This window comes from Mytilus trossulus, chromosome 14 (genome assembly GCF_036588685.1).
Source record: "Mytilus trossulus isolate FHL-02 chromosome 14, PNRI_Mtr1.1.1.hap1, whole genome shotgun sequence".
Lineage (NCBI taxonomy): Eukaryota > Metazoa > Mollusca > Bivalvia > Mytilida > Mytilidae > Mytilus > Mytilus trossulus.
The window spans coordinates 55,720,009-55,737,223 of record NC_086386.1 but is presented as its reverse complement, the minus strand read 5'-3'; the positions used below and the strand labels follow the sequence as shown (position 1 = coordinate 55,737,223).

Genomic DNA, 17,215 nt, shown 5'->3' with positions numbered 1-17,215 from the left:
CTTTTGGATAGGTTTGTCTAAAAAAACATTAACGAAATTTTGTATTTTATTATCAAAAAGAAACCTTCACAGCAACCGTTATTTCGCTAGAAATAACACTGATAATAAAAACCAATGAACCACTTATATTTATATGTAGATATGTATATCGAAACTAATTCTTGTCGGCAAAACAAATAATATTGGTGAACGGCTTGACTAGGATTCAGGAATTTGAATGTCCACATCAGACAGTAAAATATAATAAAACTCATGGAAAGTACTCTGGTTAAAATTTGTTACGCCAGTTTCGTCTTCATATAAGTCACCAATAACGCTCGTATCAACATTTGGCAGGCTAAAATAAAGGGTATTGTAATGAACCTCTGTTCAAAGGTCATAAATCGATTGAGAAAAAAAAATCAAGTTTACACGCATAAACCGAGGGAAACACATCAACTATAAGAGGAAAACAAAGAAACAACAACAACAATGAAGTGCGACAAAAATAAAGGTCAACATTCATAGAAACGATCTTTTTGATAACAACTGCCATAATCCTGACTTAGTAGGGTACATTTAAGAACACATGGTGGGTTTAACCAAGATTTATGTCTAACCAAACATCCCACTAATATCGCAATGATACATGAAGCAAAACATAGCTTGAATGACAACAATACTTGATGACAAAATGTTAACAAAGTTAAGGTGAATGCAAAGCCCCTGCTTAAAATTGACATCTGTTTAGGTCTACGGTATAGATTTAAATCTTAATCTATTTTCAAATCTAACACTAGTTTAGACAATACTTGTTCATTCTTAGTATGTTGTTTGTTCTTATTTAAATGAAAAACTAAAAAGCAGCATAATTTTAAACCAAGCTTTGACAACATTTTTTTTCAATTACAGTGTCTGTATAATATATAACATATATATAAAACAAGACTAAAAGTCGATTTGGTTGTTGCTTATTGAGATTTTTAAACACTATCAAAATTTTTGCAATGTCCAGCTGTTTTTAATTTTTAGTTATACTCACATACATTCGAATTGAAGAATATTTTTTTTAATGCATTGTAAACGTTAATCATACACACCAATGTCATATATCATGTTTATATTAACAATTAGTTGAACATATAACATTATCGTGATTATTCAAGTAAACATATATCTCTAAAGGTATATTAATAGGCTGGGTGTAGTGGACATTTAGCACTGCTATCAAGCCACAAAATTATAATTTCAACTACACGATGTATGTGTAATAATGCCATAACATTGAGTAACTTTATCAAAGTTACAGGGCTTTATACTTTGTTCGCCAGAAGCATGGTATTCCTTCAAAATACTCATCACTGATGCTTGAATGAAAAATGATCGTATTGATCAAAATATTTAAAATATAAAGAACATGCAATATGTAACCGTTTACAGATCTATTAGTATTTCAAATTTACTCTATACTATGAGTATTTGATTTGTGCTCGACATATCACATCCACTAATTTGATATGTTTATTTCTTTTTCTGTTTACGATCAATATATTTAAAAAAAAATCTTGTTATTTCGTTTAAATTTGGTTGAATTTCATTTATCAAGAATCCATACTTTTTTTTTAACTTTTTTTTTAACTTTTGAGTCTTTTTTTAAATTTGTTGTCTTGTCCGTTATTTTATGCTCCTTTTTAGCGCTTAATATTCATTAATCGTTTCCAATTGTTTAAAACTAATTCTCTATATTTTCATGGCTCATACATTTTATATTCTGTAAATCCATTCAGACATTTAAACCTTTTTGTCAAGACTTCTTTATGTTAATTTTGTTAATTTAAATACCAGTTATAAATTCACCAAAGTTCAAGCAACACATACAAGGATAAACAAATTTAGCATTTTTATTGTATACATGGTTTGTAAAACTAATTACAAAGTTAACTTAGTGATAGTCCCAATGCCGAATTGCAATCTCCTGTAATCCAAATTGTTTGCCTTTATACAATTTATAGCAGTTTTCTGGGGAAGGGGCATATGCTTTTTCTTCTCCGTTGTTCCTGAAGAAAAAAAATAACAAAAGCAATTCAACAGTTGTTCAAATTAATCGATCAGCAAAGTACAAAACAAGGTAATCCACGAAAAGTGAGGAAATGTAATGTAGGAGTTTTTAGCTGACAAAGCTGAAATAGAGAGAATAATCGAAAAGCTACATGTATGCATTTGATCATTATTCCGTACATGTATTGATACCGACCTTGACTATTTAAAAAAAAAATAAAGTTAACTTGTAATATTGTAAAATATGTTTACACAAATTTTGTTTCGGTTTCAAACAGAACTGAGTAAAAATCAATGTGGTTTGCGGGAAAACATATCGGTTAATGAATTTTCGATTATCGTTGGTTTTTTTTCTTCATTTTGCTGTCAGACTTAGAAATATAATTATCCTTTAAACACCTAAAACGTATTACTATTGAAATATGCAGAACTATTCCATGTAAATAAAAATACAACCTTATTTCTTATCGACCGATAAATGAACTGCCTTCATGTAGACATATGTACTGTATGTACCAATTATTCTGTCTATGACCTTCCAGTTGTTGTTTGAGTGCAACAGGGCAGTTTGATATAGATACAACCCGTGTATAGAGTACCACATTATCAAACTTTTATTGTTGGTGATCATTGGGCTAACCAGTCTTTGATTTTACTTCAATTAACTTTAATATTGACTAAAATCGGTTACCAAACGAAAGTCATACGTTTGACGTAACCGCAAAATTTGTTCGTGATGTTTTAGTATTTGTCGTATAAACGTTCATATCTTAAATCTCTTTTTACCTAACTGCACCATTTAAATTTGTCTTACAGTTTTTGACATTAATTATAGTTTGATTATTTATAGTCTTAATCATATTAAAAAGTCGCCAGCTCATGACAATGAGGACAATAAATACTGATTAATATTTTGTTTGGAATTATTTACAACATAAATAGTTTAAACCCGATACCTTATGCATATCACATTATAGAGAAATTTAAAATGTTAACTACTCACTGAAAGATGACATAAAACTTACTAGTTGTACAAAAAAGCTTATGATAACCCCAGAAAATTCAAAAAAGTTTGTTCGGGATAATATTTGTTAGTAATTATTCTTTTCGTTTATTTTAAAGAAAATCGACTCACGCGATCTCTTCTGTACTATTCTTTGAGGTTCCTTTGAGCAAACATAAAATAATAATAACAAGAACAAAACCAGCACATGAAATTCCCACGAGTGTAATAGGTCCACTATATCGCTTCAAGTTTTCTGTGTCTAAAAATATAAATGTGCGATGAACGATTAAACAATATTTTATTCTTAAAAACTGGATGTTCATTAATACTTATAAATGAGTTGTTAAATACAAAATACAAATCCTTGATCAATTGAAAAACCTTACATGATACATGTAGATGAAAAACACAATACATTTCGTCATTTTGTTTATGTTCAGAATTCAGTATCTAAGGGCTTGGTCAAAGATGTATGAATAAATTGTTAATGCATTTTCTCTTTACTTTCATTGTATTTCTAATAAATGAACTGACTTGAATCTGATTCCAAAATAATTTACTCTTAATTTTCATAATAATGTTTTGTAGCCTGATGAATACTGCATTCGTTTACATAGTAAGTTCTGACTAATCGACTTTCTTTTAAGGTAAAGAAAGCGTGATATCTAAAAAAAATACCTGTCAACTTAGTTTCCAATGTCGTTTCGTCTTTCAAATCTGTAGTTGTCACTTTTAATTCTGTTGTAGTCTCTCTATTTGTAGAAGCGGACGGAATTGTTGTTTGTGTTGATGTTTTCAAATCAGTACTAGTAGAATGGACGGCAGTTGTTTGTGTGGTATCCGTTGATTTTAGTTGTAGCGTAGTGTCCATTGCAGTAGAAGTAGTATGCAGTGTTGTTTTTGGTGCTGTTGTCGTTGATTCTGTTAAACTGTCCATTTCAGTAGGAGTAGAAGTTGTTTGTAACGTTGTTTCGGGTGTTTTTATTATTGTTATTTCTGTTGTAGAATCAATTTCAGTAGAAGTGGATGATAACGTTGTTATTTGTGTTGTTACTGTTGACATCACATCTGTCGTAGTGTCAATAGCATCAGAAGTGGCTGGTTTTGATGTTTTCTGTGTATTTTCTGTTGCTGTCCTATCTGTTGTTATGTCAATTTCAGTAGAAGTGGAAGGCATTGTGTGTATCTGTGTTGTCTCTAATGATGACATCATTGTAGTTGCTTCAACAAATGTAACAAATAAAATTAATAAATTATTATCATGTTGTCAAAGATGTAGGCCGCTGTAATATATAGATAGGTCCTGCCATGCTTTCAAACTATTCTAGATGCATCAGTTTGTTACCTATAGTAAATTTTGTGGTGTAAACACGATTCCTATTGATGGACCTAATTGTTTAAAACAACGATCTCCATAAAAAAATAATAAATTAAACATTTGAACACGAACACTTATACCAATGAAACAAAAACAAGTCTATAATATAAATGCATGATCTAATGCTGAAATTCTCTCTTTGTTATTAGTTGAAATCACAATATAATTTAATCGTAAAGAAGTTTATACCGATTTGGGTTAAGAACCCTTTAAAATTGTGAAATTATTATCAATGAATAGAGAATGTAAACAATTACAATCATAATAATAAATATTGGAGAAAAAAATATAGATCATCTAGAAATGACAATTGTATACTTATAAAATAACAAGGTCAAATTTGTTAGCCGATATGACGAAAAACGAGAAATAAGGGAATTTTTAAACTTTGAATATTACTTTTCTACAATGGTGTTTTTTGAAAATTACACAATTTCAGGCCATTTTCTTTTCCATATAATAATTATTACCAATAATTAACATGTTCCGGTTCGAACTCGATACTAATACCAATGATATATGTCACATGAAGTTTGCTGTTACCTTCTGTTAATCACTCCTTTATCAGGAGAACTTGGAATTCTTTTAGTAGTTGTTATAGATCTATGTTACACTACAGAACACTATTTAATCACTATTAATTTGGTTAATCAGTTTAAAAAAATTGTCTACAGTAAGTGTATTGTAGTAAGAAAATAAAGACAACTTAAAGAATATAAAGAGCCGTAGTGTAGTAGTAAGTGCATCGGACTACTAACACAAAGGTTCCTGGTTCGATTCCCGTCTAGGATGAAAATTTCAGGGACTGAATTTTGGGCTCTCCCTTGACACCATTTGCAAGTATGATCTTGAGGAAACGATGATAGTTCAATGGAAGGGGACGATAAATGGCTGACCCGTGTTTAGAGAGAGCCATATCTCTTGCACGTTAAAGACACCCTTGTTGATTTCGAAAAAGAGCAGGTTAATGCCTCTACAAGGCATCACTCACACCCGCAAAGTGGAAAGGGATTAATATAAGTTGCAAAACTTGTTTCCCAATCCACTATAAATAAATATATTTAAACTAAAAGAATAGAATATTGTTTATAGTAAGTTTATTTTAGTAATATGCTAAAGACAACTAATTAAATAAAAAAAGTGTTTATAGTGCATGTGTATGTTTATTGTAGTAAAAAACAAGGACGGGTTAAAGCAGAAAGATTTTGAAAGCAGAGAAAAATTGTGAACCTTCCAATCAGCATAACTTTATCAGATGTCAATACGAGTGTAACACATTCAGGCTAAACACAAGTCATGGATAGTTTAATTCAGGAACAAACCTCCAATGTCGCGAATGTGTTCTAGTAGGAATGTATAACAGTGGGCTACAAAAACGAACAGACAAACATGAACTTAATCATTAAGGTTCACGACTGTTTGTTGAATTATAGAAGAACCAAATGTGACACACATGTCATTAATGGGGCGTCTCTGATGTATTTGTTTACTAGGTATCAGTGTGATAATTTCCAAATTAATTAATTTCTTAACCTACACATTAGATAGGAGTGAACCGTAAATAGATCAGCACGAGAAAAAACATTTATGAAGAATATAAGAGGAAGTTTGTAGATTGTAGATATTTCCTGGTGTAAAAAAATGTGTCTGTTATATTCAAATGCATGTTGATTTTAAAATATGTCTGAATTCGTATGCTAATTGGTAAGCACCTAAGAATTTTGAAACCTCTACAATTTGAAAAAAAAAAGAAATCGTTTTACCTACCGTAGATCGCGCAAATACTATTACTAAACAACAACAAAAACAAAACAAAGGAACTACGTTGAAATATAAATGTTTACACAAGTGACCAAATGATAAATATGTATATCACATAATTTCCTGAAAAGCACACCACAACTAAAACGACAATACGTATGAACAAAACCTGTGTTATACGCAAGTACTGATGTCATATTGTGATTTTACTTTCGAATATCATCAAATTAAACATTATTACATTGAGACTTATTTGTAACTTTTTAACACAATATATGTTGAAAGTATTGCATTGCGTTCAACGTTTAATGAAATGATATATCATGTATAAACCTTCATAATATACAGACAGCTCTAATCAGTTCATGTAGAGATACATTTTTTGTTGGCTATTTAGAGTCAGGTTCAATTTGTATTACGAACATCTACAATTGTGACGTTTCAATAGGAAGTAAGTTTAGTCTAAGTTGACGATGGGATTATTAATGGACAAACTGATGAATAGTATTTTGTTTGCCTGTTTTTTTTTCCCTAACGAGTTTTAAAGTATTCAATAAATACTCAACTTACGAATAGTTCTTTGTAGTTTTGCTACATCAAAAAAGGTTATATCGTGTATATCGAAATAAAGTTAAAATAATCGGAAGCCATTGCAAACCTTCTTCACAAGCACTGTTACAGGGTTCACACAATGAAACGTTCATAGGCAAAGAGACGCTGCTACCTGAAACATAGACCGTTTGAAAATGATTAATTTTGAAACAAGAAGAACATAAAAAGACATTTGCATGTCTGTAGTCAGTTCAATATTATTTCCTTACTTTTTATTTTAACAAATTTATTACAATCAATTGCATGTACAATCTGATCAGCAGAACGTTAAGGAATGAGCAAATTATAACAATTGTACATTGTAATATGATGTTCTTAATTGATTTGCGTACATACCTATGAGATACTATGAATAAATAGATATGTCAGCTGATTGTTAACTTCATGTAACGTTTGGGATTTTCCAATCTTACTCCCCCGTCGTTTGCTTACTATGAATGAGTTATTATAGGTTAAACAATATAAATGACGTCATTGATTGATGACATAAGAGTTCAATCATTCTACGGGAAACTGCTCAAATTTGAAATTGGAAGTTGTCAAAACATAAAAACATAAACAAACTAAGTTGCGAATTTCATTGAAAGCCCATTGTTCTAAATAAAAGTAAGATAATCAATCAATTTTGTTTAAACCTGTCTTGTTATGCTCACGAAAATCATTTCAGTATTTTAATTTATACCGCTGTTTTATTCAAATTTTCAATAAATTTTGTTCATATGCAATTTGAAATATATTCAGTTTTTACTATGTTTGATAAAATCAATGTAGTTTTATCTGAGTTTGAGTTATTACTTAAAAGATCCGGATTTAAATAAAAAAATATCATATCTGCGAACCAGTACGTTTACATAAATATTATCTTTGGATAAAATACATCTTCCCAAAAGAGGCGGGGTTTAAGAAACAGCTGTTTTTTCAAAGTTCAACCTATCATGCAATTATTATCTATAAAAGAGGGGTGAAAGATACCAGTGGGACAGTCAAACCCATATATCGAAAATAAACCGACAACGCCATGGCTAAAAATGAAAAAAAAAAACCAAATAATAGTAAACATGACAAAACATAGAAAAAAAAGACTAAGCAACACAAACCCCACCAAAAATTAAAGGTGATCTCATGTGTTCCTGGAAGGTAAGCAGATCCTGCTCCACACCCATCGTGTTACCAATTTAGTAAAGACATGAACTGTTATAAAAGGCATGAACTGCTCACATTATAAATAAAACCTTACGCAAAGAATTACCGAATGGAAACACGCACACAGAACATACAAAGCCGCTCCTCATACGATCATAGTCCGTAATTAAAACCTGTACAATAAGGATATATATATATATATATACATAGTACCTTGTCTTCTTAAGGTTCTAATTTTCGGTGAGTTGGTGTATTGACAGAAGGTGCTACATATTGTTGCATTATCAGCTGGAGCCTTATCTGCTTCTGATATGAACACTCTCTCGTTTGGGAATATTGAAGTTGCAATATCTACGTATATAAAGGAAAGAAAACGAAATATGTTGCACTAAATGTTCACATTGGATAACTTTGATCGAGCAATCATAACATTTCTCTCTCTGACTGAGTTTAAACTGTAGTTTTGAATTATTTTTTTTTTATTTATAAAAAAAGAATTGAAGAACCGTTTGTTTAACATCAAGCAAATGACTTAGCACTGACTATCAAACTGGTAATTCCTTTGAAATTCACATCCCAATAAATAAAGATATTTGCTTGTTTTTCATTATTTTTTGCCTTAATATTAAAGTCGGTAATTTAGGTATTAATGAGTATATATGTGTTTGTAACTAAAGACTTGTTGTCGTGGATTGGATTTAGAATTATCAAACTCATAATAGATAACGCAGCGCTTTAGCTTTACTGCAGACGGTCTTTCATGTTCTTAATTATGCGTACGTATTCTTTCCATTGTCATATATGTAAAAGCGATATCACATACCTGACAAAAGGTGAAAGTAAAATAAATCTGTGGTAACTTTTGTAAACTTCATACAAAGATATAATCGTCTGCTACCACCACTCAAGGGAAAGCTTGCGTCACTTCTGAAACACATGTATTCATCAAAATTATACTTGAGATTAACATTTAATACGGATTCAATTAAAATTTAGAAAAACAAATTACCTATTGTATTATCATGTATAGCTTTGTTTGGCCAATTGAAAACATAGACTATGAAGCCGAGAAGTCTAAAGGGATTAACACATTGCGGGCGATGTGTGTACCGATATCCAAATAGCATGCGTTCGAATCCCAGAAAGGAAAGAACATATATTTTTGTGTCCACAAAAGAAGTAGGTTCAGTAAGATTCCTTTTTGGCCCCAAAATAAAGCAGTTTTACAAAAGTATGAAAATGTTATCTTTCAGCTATTTATTGAAAAGTAGAATGCTTTTGCTACATAAATATAGGCTGTTTTTGACAAGACAATGCACATACATCGGGTATTAGCATCATTAAGTAGTGCCAAACTACTTTAATCTTTACAATTACAGCATTTCAGTTAAATTTTAGACGATTTCCGTCTGAAATGAAAGTGGCCGCATTCGTGTTCATCCATAATATTGAAATTTAGTTGTATTTGATGATAATTCATAACATATATAAAGGTTCATGTTGGACAAAAACCAAGAAAAAACAAAAAGTTACGTTTTGGGCATATTTGATAGATTTTTCATATTTAAGGTAGAATCATGGTATACCGCAATCTTGGATTGTACAATCACAGTACAAAATCGGTCTAGTTATTTGCCCAAATCAGCAAATTTGGAAACAGATTTGCATTTTAATGGTAAGACTGTTTATTTATACAAAGAAAACTTGTTTTAATTTATTGTATTATTTAAAAATATTTTAACAAATATCAACCTTTTTGGTTTTTAAAATCATTTTTTTTCAGATGAGCCATTTAAGGGGAGATAACTCTTTAAGTACAAAATTTATACTGGGCTAATAGGGAAATTTTTTATTTTTACTTGTGGCAACAAAACAAGTTCGGTGACACCATATTTTCTTTTTATTTTCTTAAAACATATTATGAAACCTATCTTCTCACAATTTATTTCAAAATTCTTATAGAATTTTTTTATGCACTCTTATGTGTTTTTTCATGAACAAACTAACCAAATTTAGGCACTTTTCAAAGACTCATAGCTTGAAAAATAGCACGGTGACCCATACTTTTTATTATATTTTTGAAAAAAGCATAGTAAAATCTTCATTTTGGCAAATTATAAGAAATTTCTGTCTCAAAAAACATTTACTTATGATCTACCTTAAGCTTGAATCCGGGCGTGTTTAATGACTGAATCAGTTAAAATCTTTCACATAAAACAATCATATCAATTGAAATAGACACTTAAGATTTAAAAAAAAATCTTCTTTAGATGAACTTGAAATTTGAGGCCAAAATCGGCCCTTACCGGACCTACTCCTTTGCTGAATTGTTTTGTTGATATTTAGAATTGTTAGGAATATAACATATGTTTTAGTCGTGTATCACCTTCACTAGCGATCCAATGGTTGACTCTGTCGTAAATGTGTCACTTGTTTAGACGTACTTATCAAAATAATTATTTCTGTGACTGTATCTTACGATCCTTAATTAAAGATATTTGGCTAATCTGCAATCAATTTCATCGCCATGTTTAATGTATCATGTATTTTGTTACAACTTTATATTCTACTGACGAGAACAGGTAACACTGGGCCACCGACAGTTAAATTATATAGTTTATTTTATATATATTTACCCCACGAATGACATTTTTAGTATATGTTCGTTATTCTTTCATTCCGGTTAGAATGTTCCTTGCAATATGTATTTTTTTCTTATTATCTTTATTCTAGTTTACTACCATGTCTATGATCTTGAAAACTATAACAATTACAGACGTTATATTACAAACTGTTCAGAGCCAAATTATAAGGAACAAACATGAAAAAGCTCCAAAATTACCATTAGCAAAATATTCAGACAATTTCTTATAGTAGTGGTTGCCCTTAATCTGAGGTTTGTATAATATATCATCTTGAAAACATAAAGACAAAAGAGTGAACAGCAATCAGATTAGCTGCACAAGGTTAATAGCAATGCTGAATGATTGAAGCCACCAACTGATTCTACTTTTTAGTGATCTTGTCCTTCAATGATTTTGTGGAATATATCAATTATTGCTTTTTGTCTTGAAAAGTATTCGGGCGAGAAAATATGAACTCCTTTTTGTGAATAATGAATCTGAGGTATTAGGTTTTACTTTAAAGAGTTATCCGGTATTGAAGAAAAATACATATTTTTTCTACTGGACTGAACTTGAATACTCTCTCTCACAAAGTTTGAAAATAAGCAATATGCTTCTAACTTATTTTTTGTTTTTTTGTTTTTGTAATAAATAATAATATTGTTCTTTCGTACTTGAAAACAACAACATTCGATGTGTCAGATATAGTTAAACTATTAATACAAGTCCAATTGTTTACTACGCTCCCTCCATCATTCAAATTGATGACGGAATTTGGTAGCGTTGTGTTTGCGATGTAGAGATTGGTTGATTGTTCTGAATTGGCTGCTACGTCTGTGTAATTATATTCCCACACTGTATTCTTCAAATCTTCAGGCAAAGCACAACTGGCATCTGCAAAAGAGAGGTGAAAGATATCAGAGGGACATTCAAACTAAAAAACAGTTAAACATAAACGCAATTGCTATAAAAGAAACCTAAACAAACCTAAAAAGTACAATAGACTATGCAACACACTCCCCTATCAAAACCTGTAAGGTGTTATAAAATGATAAGCAGATCATGCTTTACACGTAAGGCCCGTAATGTTGCAAATGTAAGTACAAACCCGGTTTTAAGTCTTATTCGGAAGGTAACATTCGTGAAAAGAAGAAGGGATTGTAGTAACGGCAATATGATAGTAACTGTAAGTATAGAGTACATATCGTATGAGAAATAATGATTGTGTACGATTGAGGACCAAATGATCAAGCTAACCAAGACTAGGAAGTAATCATGAGGACTTCAGAAAGGTTAAGTTTGTAACATAAACTTTGAAAACCCTACCATTTAGGATAAACAAAACGTTACTAAAAGAGGGATAAAAATTAACCAAAAGAGAACATGAAGAACGCAAATACAACAATTAAACAAAATGAGGTTTATTTACAAATGTGATCTTCGGAAAAATAATTTGTTTTCTTAACTATGTTGAACGCATCTCTCTCTCATATTGTACTATAATTAACAGATACAATATAAACAGTTAAGTATGCCTCATTTCTTTACTTTTATTTAATTTGACAAAAAGGGTAGGCTGAAAAAAAAAACATTGATACAAAAGATTTCAGCTTTCTAATTGTGAACTTTCCATTTTTATGTAGTAAAATTCCATATATTATATGAACTGTAAGTTTAAACGATCATGGTTATCTTAACACTATTAGAAAGGGCTTTACCTGAAATCATAAAGTCTTTTTCAGGTTTTGGTCAGATATTTTCTTCTTAATTCAATACTGCTCAGTGTTTTGACATTTGTCTTGCAGTCGATAAAGCTACGTTCATCAGGTTTTTTTTTAGACAATATGACATATTCTGTACTTTTGAACATTTCACAATATTTCAGTTAAAGACTATTGACCTGTCTGACCATATATTTATCATGTCTAAAACGAATTGTCTGAAATGTTCTGAACTTTCCGCATTGGGTACAGTATGAACTTGACTGACCATGACTTAATTTTTCATTTACTGGACAAATTTAACACCTTTCATATGTAACATTATAAAGATGGAGTTTCTGGATCCCTAATCAATTGAAAAAAAGTGCGATAATTTTTTTTTTATCATATATTTAGTAGTAAATACAGAAGTTTTGAATATTTGATAATAGCCTTCTGTCTAATCCTGATTGCTCAACTTTGATGCGCACCCTTTTTCATACCCTTTATCACACCCTACTATTTTTTTTAGTTTAATGCCATCAAAACGGGTCCCAAATGAACGTTCATTCGGGCGTGATGCAATTCATTGAATGAGGTCATTGTTTGGCATGAAATACCATACAAAAAACACAAAAATACAATAAACAAAATATTTTTAAAACAACAGCACGCAAATTGTAAGGTAACACAAGTGCTTCGAGTTAGTTCTTTCATAGCTGTTAAAAGTAGACAAAATTCAAACTGAAGGTAATCCATTCAGGTGCTACATGTAGGGATTAGAAAGCAGTTCATATATACTCTACTGTTGAAATATTTTATATTATACAGCGTTTAAAACATGGCGTATCACCCATAACAAATATCATCCATCGGGCTTAAGGCCCTTGGGCTGGTATTGGTATATCGGGATATTACGGCATATGATACGGATTTTGCCATTTATATACTCATCATAGATACCTGGACTGCATTTTATACGCCAAACGCGAGTTGTGTCTACAAAAGACTCATCAGTGGCGCTCGAATTCAAAAAAGTTCAAAAGGCCAAATAAAGTACAAAGTTAAAGAGCATTGAGGACAAAAATTACTAAAAGTTTTGCCAAATACAGCTATGGTAATATATGCCTGAGGTAGAAAAGCCTTAGAATTTAAAAAAAATAAAATGTTGTAAACAGGTAATTTAAAAATATTACCATATCAATGATAATTCATGTCAGCACAAACAAGTACTGACTACTGGGCTGGTGATACCCTCGGGGAAATAAATCTCCACCAGCAGTGGCATCGACTCAGTGGTTGTAAATAAACTCATCATAGATAACAAGACTACATTTTATTAGACGCCCAACGCGCGTTTCGTCTACAAAAGACTCATTAGTGACGCTCGAATCCAAAAAAGTTAAAAAGGCCAAATAAAGTACGATCTTGAAGAGCATTGAGGACAAAAATTAATAAAAGTTTTGCCAAATACAGCTAAGGTAATCTATGCATGAAATGTCTTAGTATTTCAAAAAAATAAAATTTTGTAAACACGCAATTTAAAAATATAACCATATCAATGATAATTCATGTCAGCACAAAAAAGTACTTACTACTGGGCTTGTGATACCCTCGGGGAAATAAATCTCCACCAGCAGTGGCATCGACCCAGTGGTTGTAAATAAACCCATCATAGATACCAGGACTATATTTATTCTCTATATATTTTTTTAAATATATTCAGTTTCTAAAGGCTTGTGTAAAGATTGATATGTTAAATTTTCAATGCATTTGAACTTTATCTCTAATAAATGAACTAACTTGTTTCAACTTGCAGAATAATTTACCCTTATGTTTATAAACGTGTATGAATGTTTCATCAGTTCATAGAAAAGTTCTGATGAATAGACTTTAAGTTAAGATAAAAAGAGTGATATTTAGACAATTACCTGTAGATTTAGTTTCCAATGTCGTTTCGTCTTTCAAATCTGTAGTTGTTATTCTCAATTCTGTAGTCTCTGAATTTGAAGAAACAGATGAAGTGGAAGGCAGTGTGGCTATCTGTGTTGTTTCTAATGGTGTCATCATTGTAGTTGCTGCAACAAAGGTAATTATAAAGTTTAATTAAAGATCATCATGGTGTCAAAGATTTAGAACGGCGTAATAAGGCACATGTATGTTGATTACGCTCGAATGTCGCCTCTTTCGATAAAAATAAATATAATTTCCACGCAGTTTGAAAAAGCGGATGCATTCCTTACTTAGATCAAGGATTTTACAGCTACAAGGTGTCTACAATCTTCTTCCGTTTTTATAAAAACATTAGCATTGATATAAAAGCTTTTGCATATGTCTAATGAGCGGAAGTACACACGCAATAATTTCCCACCCGGGCTGATAACCCATATCAGGTGCATCTCGTGCACAAAACTCATAATAGTGCCTCTCCTGCAAGTTACTTCCGGTGTTTACGGTATCAGTTGTTTACTTTTCCATTGTGACGTCAGATATTTTAATGGGATGATACCCAGGCTGATGTGGAAAAGGCCATGTATTTATCTATATATATATATAGGTCCTGTCATGTTAAAACTTTCCTAGATGCATCAGTTTGTCTGTATCTATAGTTGATTTTGTGGCGTTAACAAATAAAAATAGTTATTCAAACATTTGAAAGTAAAAACTTATACCAATAAAACGAAAAAAGTTTATCATATAAAGTATGATTAAAAGCTGCAGATGTTCTTTCTTTGTTATAGGTTAAAGTCAAAATATAATTTAATCGTAAAGAAGTCTATCCCGATTGAAGTTAAGAACCCTTAGAAATTGTGTAGCTATTATCAATGGATAGAGAATGTAAACAAAAAAATCAAAATGATAACTATTGGAGAAAAAGCGAATGGATCATCTTGAAATGACAAATCTACACTACTAAAATAACGAAGTCAAATTTGTAAGCCGATATGACGAAAAAACGAATTAGTCTAGAGAATTCAACTTTATATATTTCTTTTTAACGACAATGGTGTTTTTTGAAATTTTAGACCCTTTTCTTTCCATATAATAGATATTACCAATAATTAACCAGTTGCGGTTCAAACCCGATACCGATACCAATGGTATATGTCACATGTAGTTTCTTGTTGCCTTCTGTTAATCACTCCTCTATCAGGAGAACTTGGAATCCTTTTAGAAGTTGTTATAGATTAATGTTACATTATAGAACTCTATTCAACAAGTCCATTTACCACTATTAATTTGACTTATTAGTTAAAAAAATATATCTTGTCTATAGAAAGTTTATTGTAGCAAGAAAACAAGGACAAACAAGAGAATAAAATTATGTTCATAGTAAGTATATTGTAGTCAAACATAAAGACAACTTCACAACTAAAATCTGTCAGGTTAAAGCAGAAATGCTTTGAAAGCAGAGAATAACATTGAACTTTCCGATAAGCATAACTTTATCAGATGACAAAACGAGTATTAAACATGCAGGCTTAAATAAGGCATAGGTATTTTAATTCAGAAACAGACCTCCAATGTCGAGGATTTGTTCTAGTAGGAATGCATAACAGTGGGCTACATAAACGAACAGACAAACATGAACTTAATCAATAAGGTTCCCGACTGTTTGTTGAATTATTGGACAACTAGTTGTGACACACATGTCAAGAAGGCGTCTCTGATGTATTTGTTTAGGTATCAGTGTGATACTTTCCAAAATTAATTAATTTCTTTACCTGAACATAAAATAACAGTTAAAAGTAAATTGACCAGTACGAGACAACACGGTTATGATGAATAAAAGAGAAAGTTTGTAGATGTCTCCTGTTGTATAGGTTTCGTCTTACATATTCAGGTGCTTTAATGAGTTAAACGCATGTTGAATTGTAAATATGTCTGAGTTGTTAATGCTAATCGGAAAGCACCTCCAAAATCCCCATAGAATTTTCTAAAACGCTACAATTTGAAAAATAAAAATATATTGACCCTCCATGTATCGCACAAATACAATTACTACAACAACAAAAAACAAAACAAAAGAAAAAGCTGTTGCCATTTGATTATATTACTTTCGAATATCATCAGAATAAACGGTCTGTTACTGAAGAAACTAGCATGTGTGACTTTCGTAGCCCAATATATGTTGATAATATGTCATTGCATTAAACGTTTACTGACATGATTTATCATATATAAACCTTTCAAAGATACGGAATGTGCCGATGGGATTCGTGCTACTGAACGAAGGATTACATGTGTTTTCAGTCTTCATTTTTTTTCTATTTTATTGCAGGCCTGCTTCATCTAGAAAGCATACATTATGTATATTGCAATACAATTCTAATGATTCGAAAACAATTGCAAACCTTTTTCACAAGCACTGTCACAGGGTTCACACATGGAAACGTTGCTAGCTAAAGTGGCACTGCTACCTGAAACAGTAACCTATACATTTTGAAAATAAACAATAACGAATAAAAAGGTCAAATTAAAAGACATTTACATGAATAATCTCACCAACAGAACGTCAAGAAAGGAACACATGATAGCTATAATTGTATATTTTAATATGTCGTTCTTCAAAGGCTTTGAGTGCACACCCATGATAAAACATGAATGTATCGGAACGCAGCTGATCGTCATCATCGTGAATTGTTTAAGCGGTTCAAATCTTAATCCCACGTTATTTGCTTACTATGGATGAATTACTCGAGATCAAGCGGTGTAAATGACGTCATAGAACAATGACATAGGAATAGAAATCATAGAACCGGAAAATGGGGAACATGTATGAATTTGAAACTGGAAGTCATAAAAAAACATGAAAACATAAACAAACGATGGTACGAAGTTCCTTGAAAGACCAATTTTCTAAAAAAAAAAAAAAAGTAAGATAATCAATCAATTGTATTCAAATCTGTTTTGATATTATATAATAAATCATTTCAGTATGCAAATTGATTTC

General features: G+C 31.0%; 1 protein-coding gene across 1 annotated transcript; it reads right to left on the bottom strand.

Annotated features, from left to right (window-relative positions):
- Positions 1-1,921: 1,921 nt before the first annotated feature.
- On the bottom strand, positions 1,922-16,678 carry LOC134696834 (mucin-5AC-like). Its single transcript, XM_063558787.1, has 7 exons — positions 16,617-16,678; positions 14,193-14,339; positions 11,236-11,455; positions 8,761-8,864; positions 3,722-4,264; positions 3,173-3,302; positions 1,922-2,036 (listed from the first exon to the last, which is right to left on the bottom strand). The coding sequence occupies exons 1-7, from the start codon at positions 16,648-16,650 to the stop codon at positions 1,922-1,924; spliced, it is 1,293 nt and encodes a 430-aa protein (XP_063414857.1). The 5' UTR covers positions 16,651-16,678.
- Positions 16,679-17,215: the final 537 nt, after the last annotated feature.

Bases quoted from the DNA above. Each gene is read 5' to 3' on its own strand.
- LOC134696834 (XM_063558787.1), bottom strand. From the start codon at position 16,650: ATGTGTGAACCCTGTGACAGTGCTTGTGAAAAAG. The intron at 11,456-14,192 runs GTAATTGTCTAA...TCTCTTTTGCAG, and splicing joins ATTGGAAACTAAATCTACAG to ATGCCAGTTGTGCTTTGCCT. The intron at 8,865-11,235 runs GTACGAAAGAAC...CATGTGTTTCAG, and splicing joins TCGAATGTTGTTGTTTTCAA to AAGTGACGCAAGCTTTCCCT.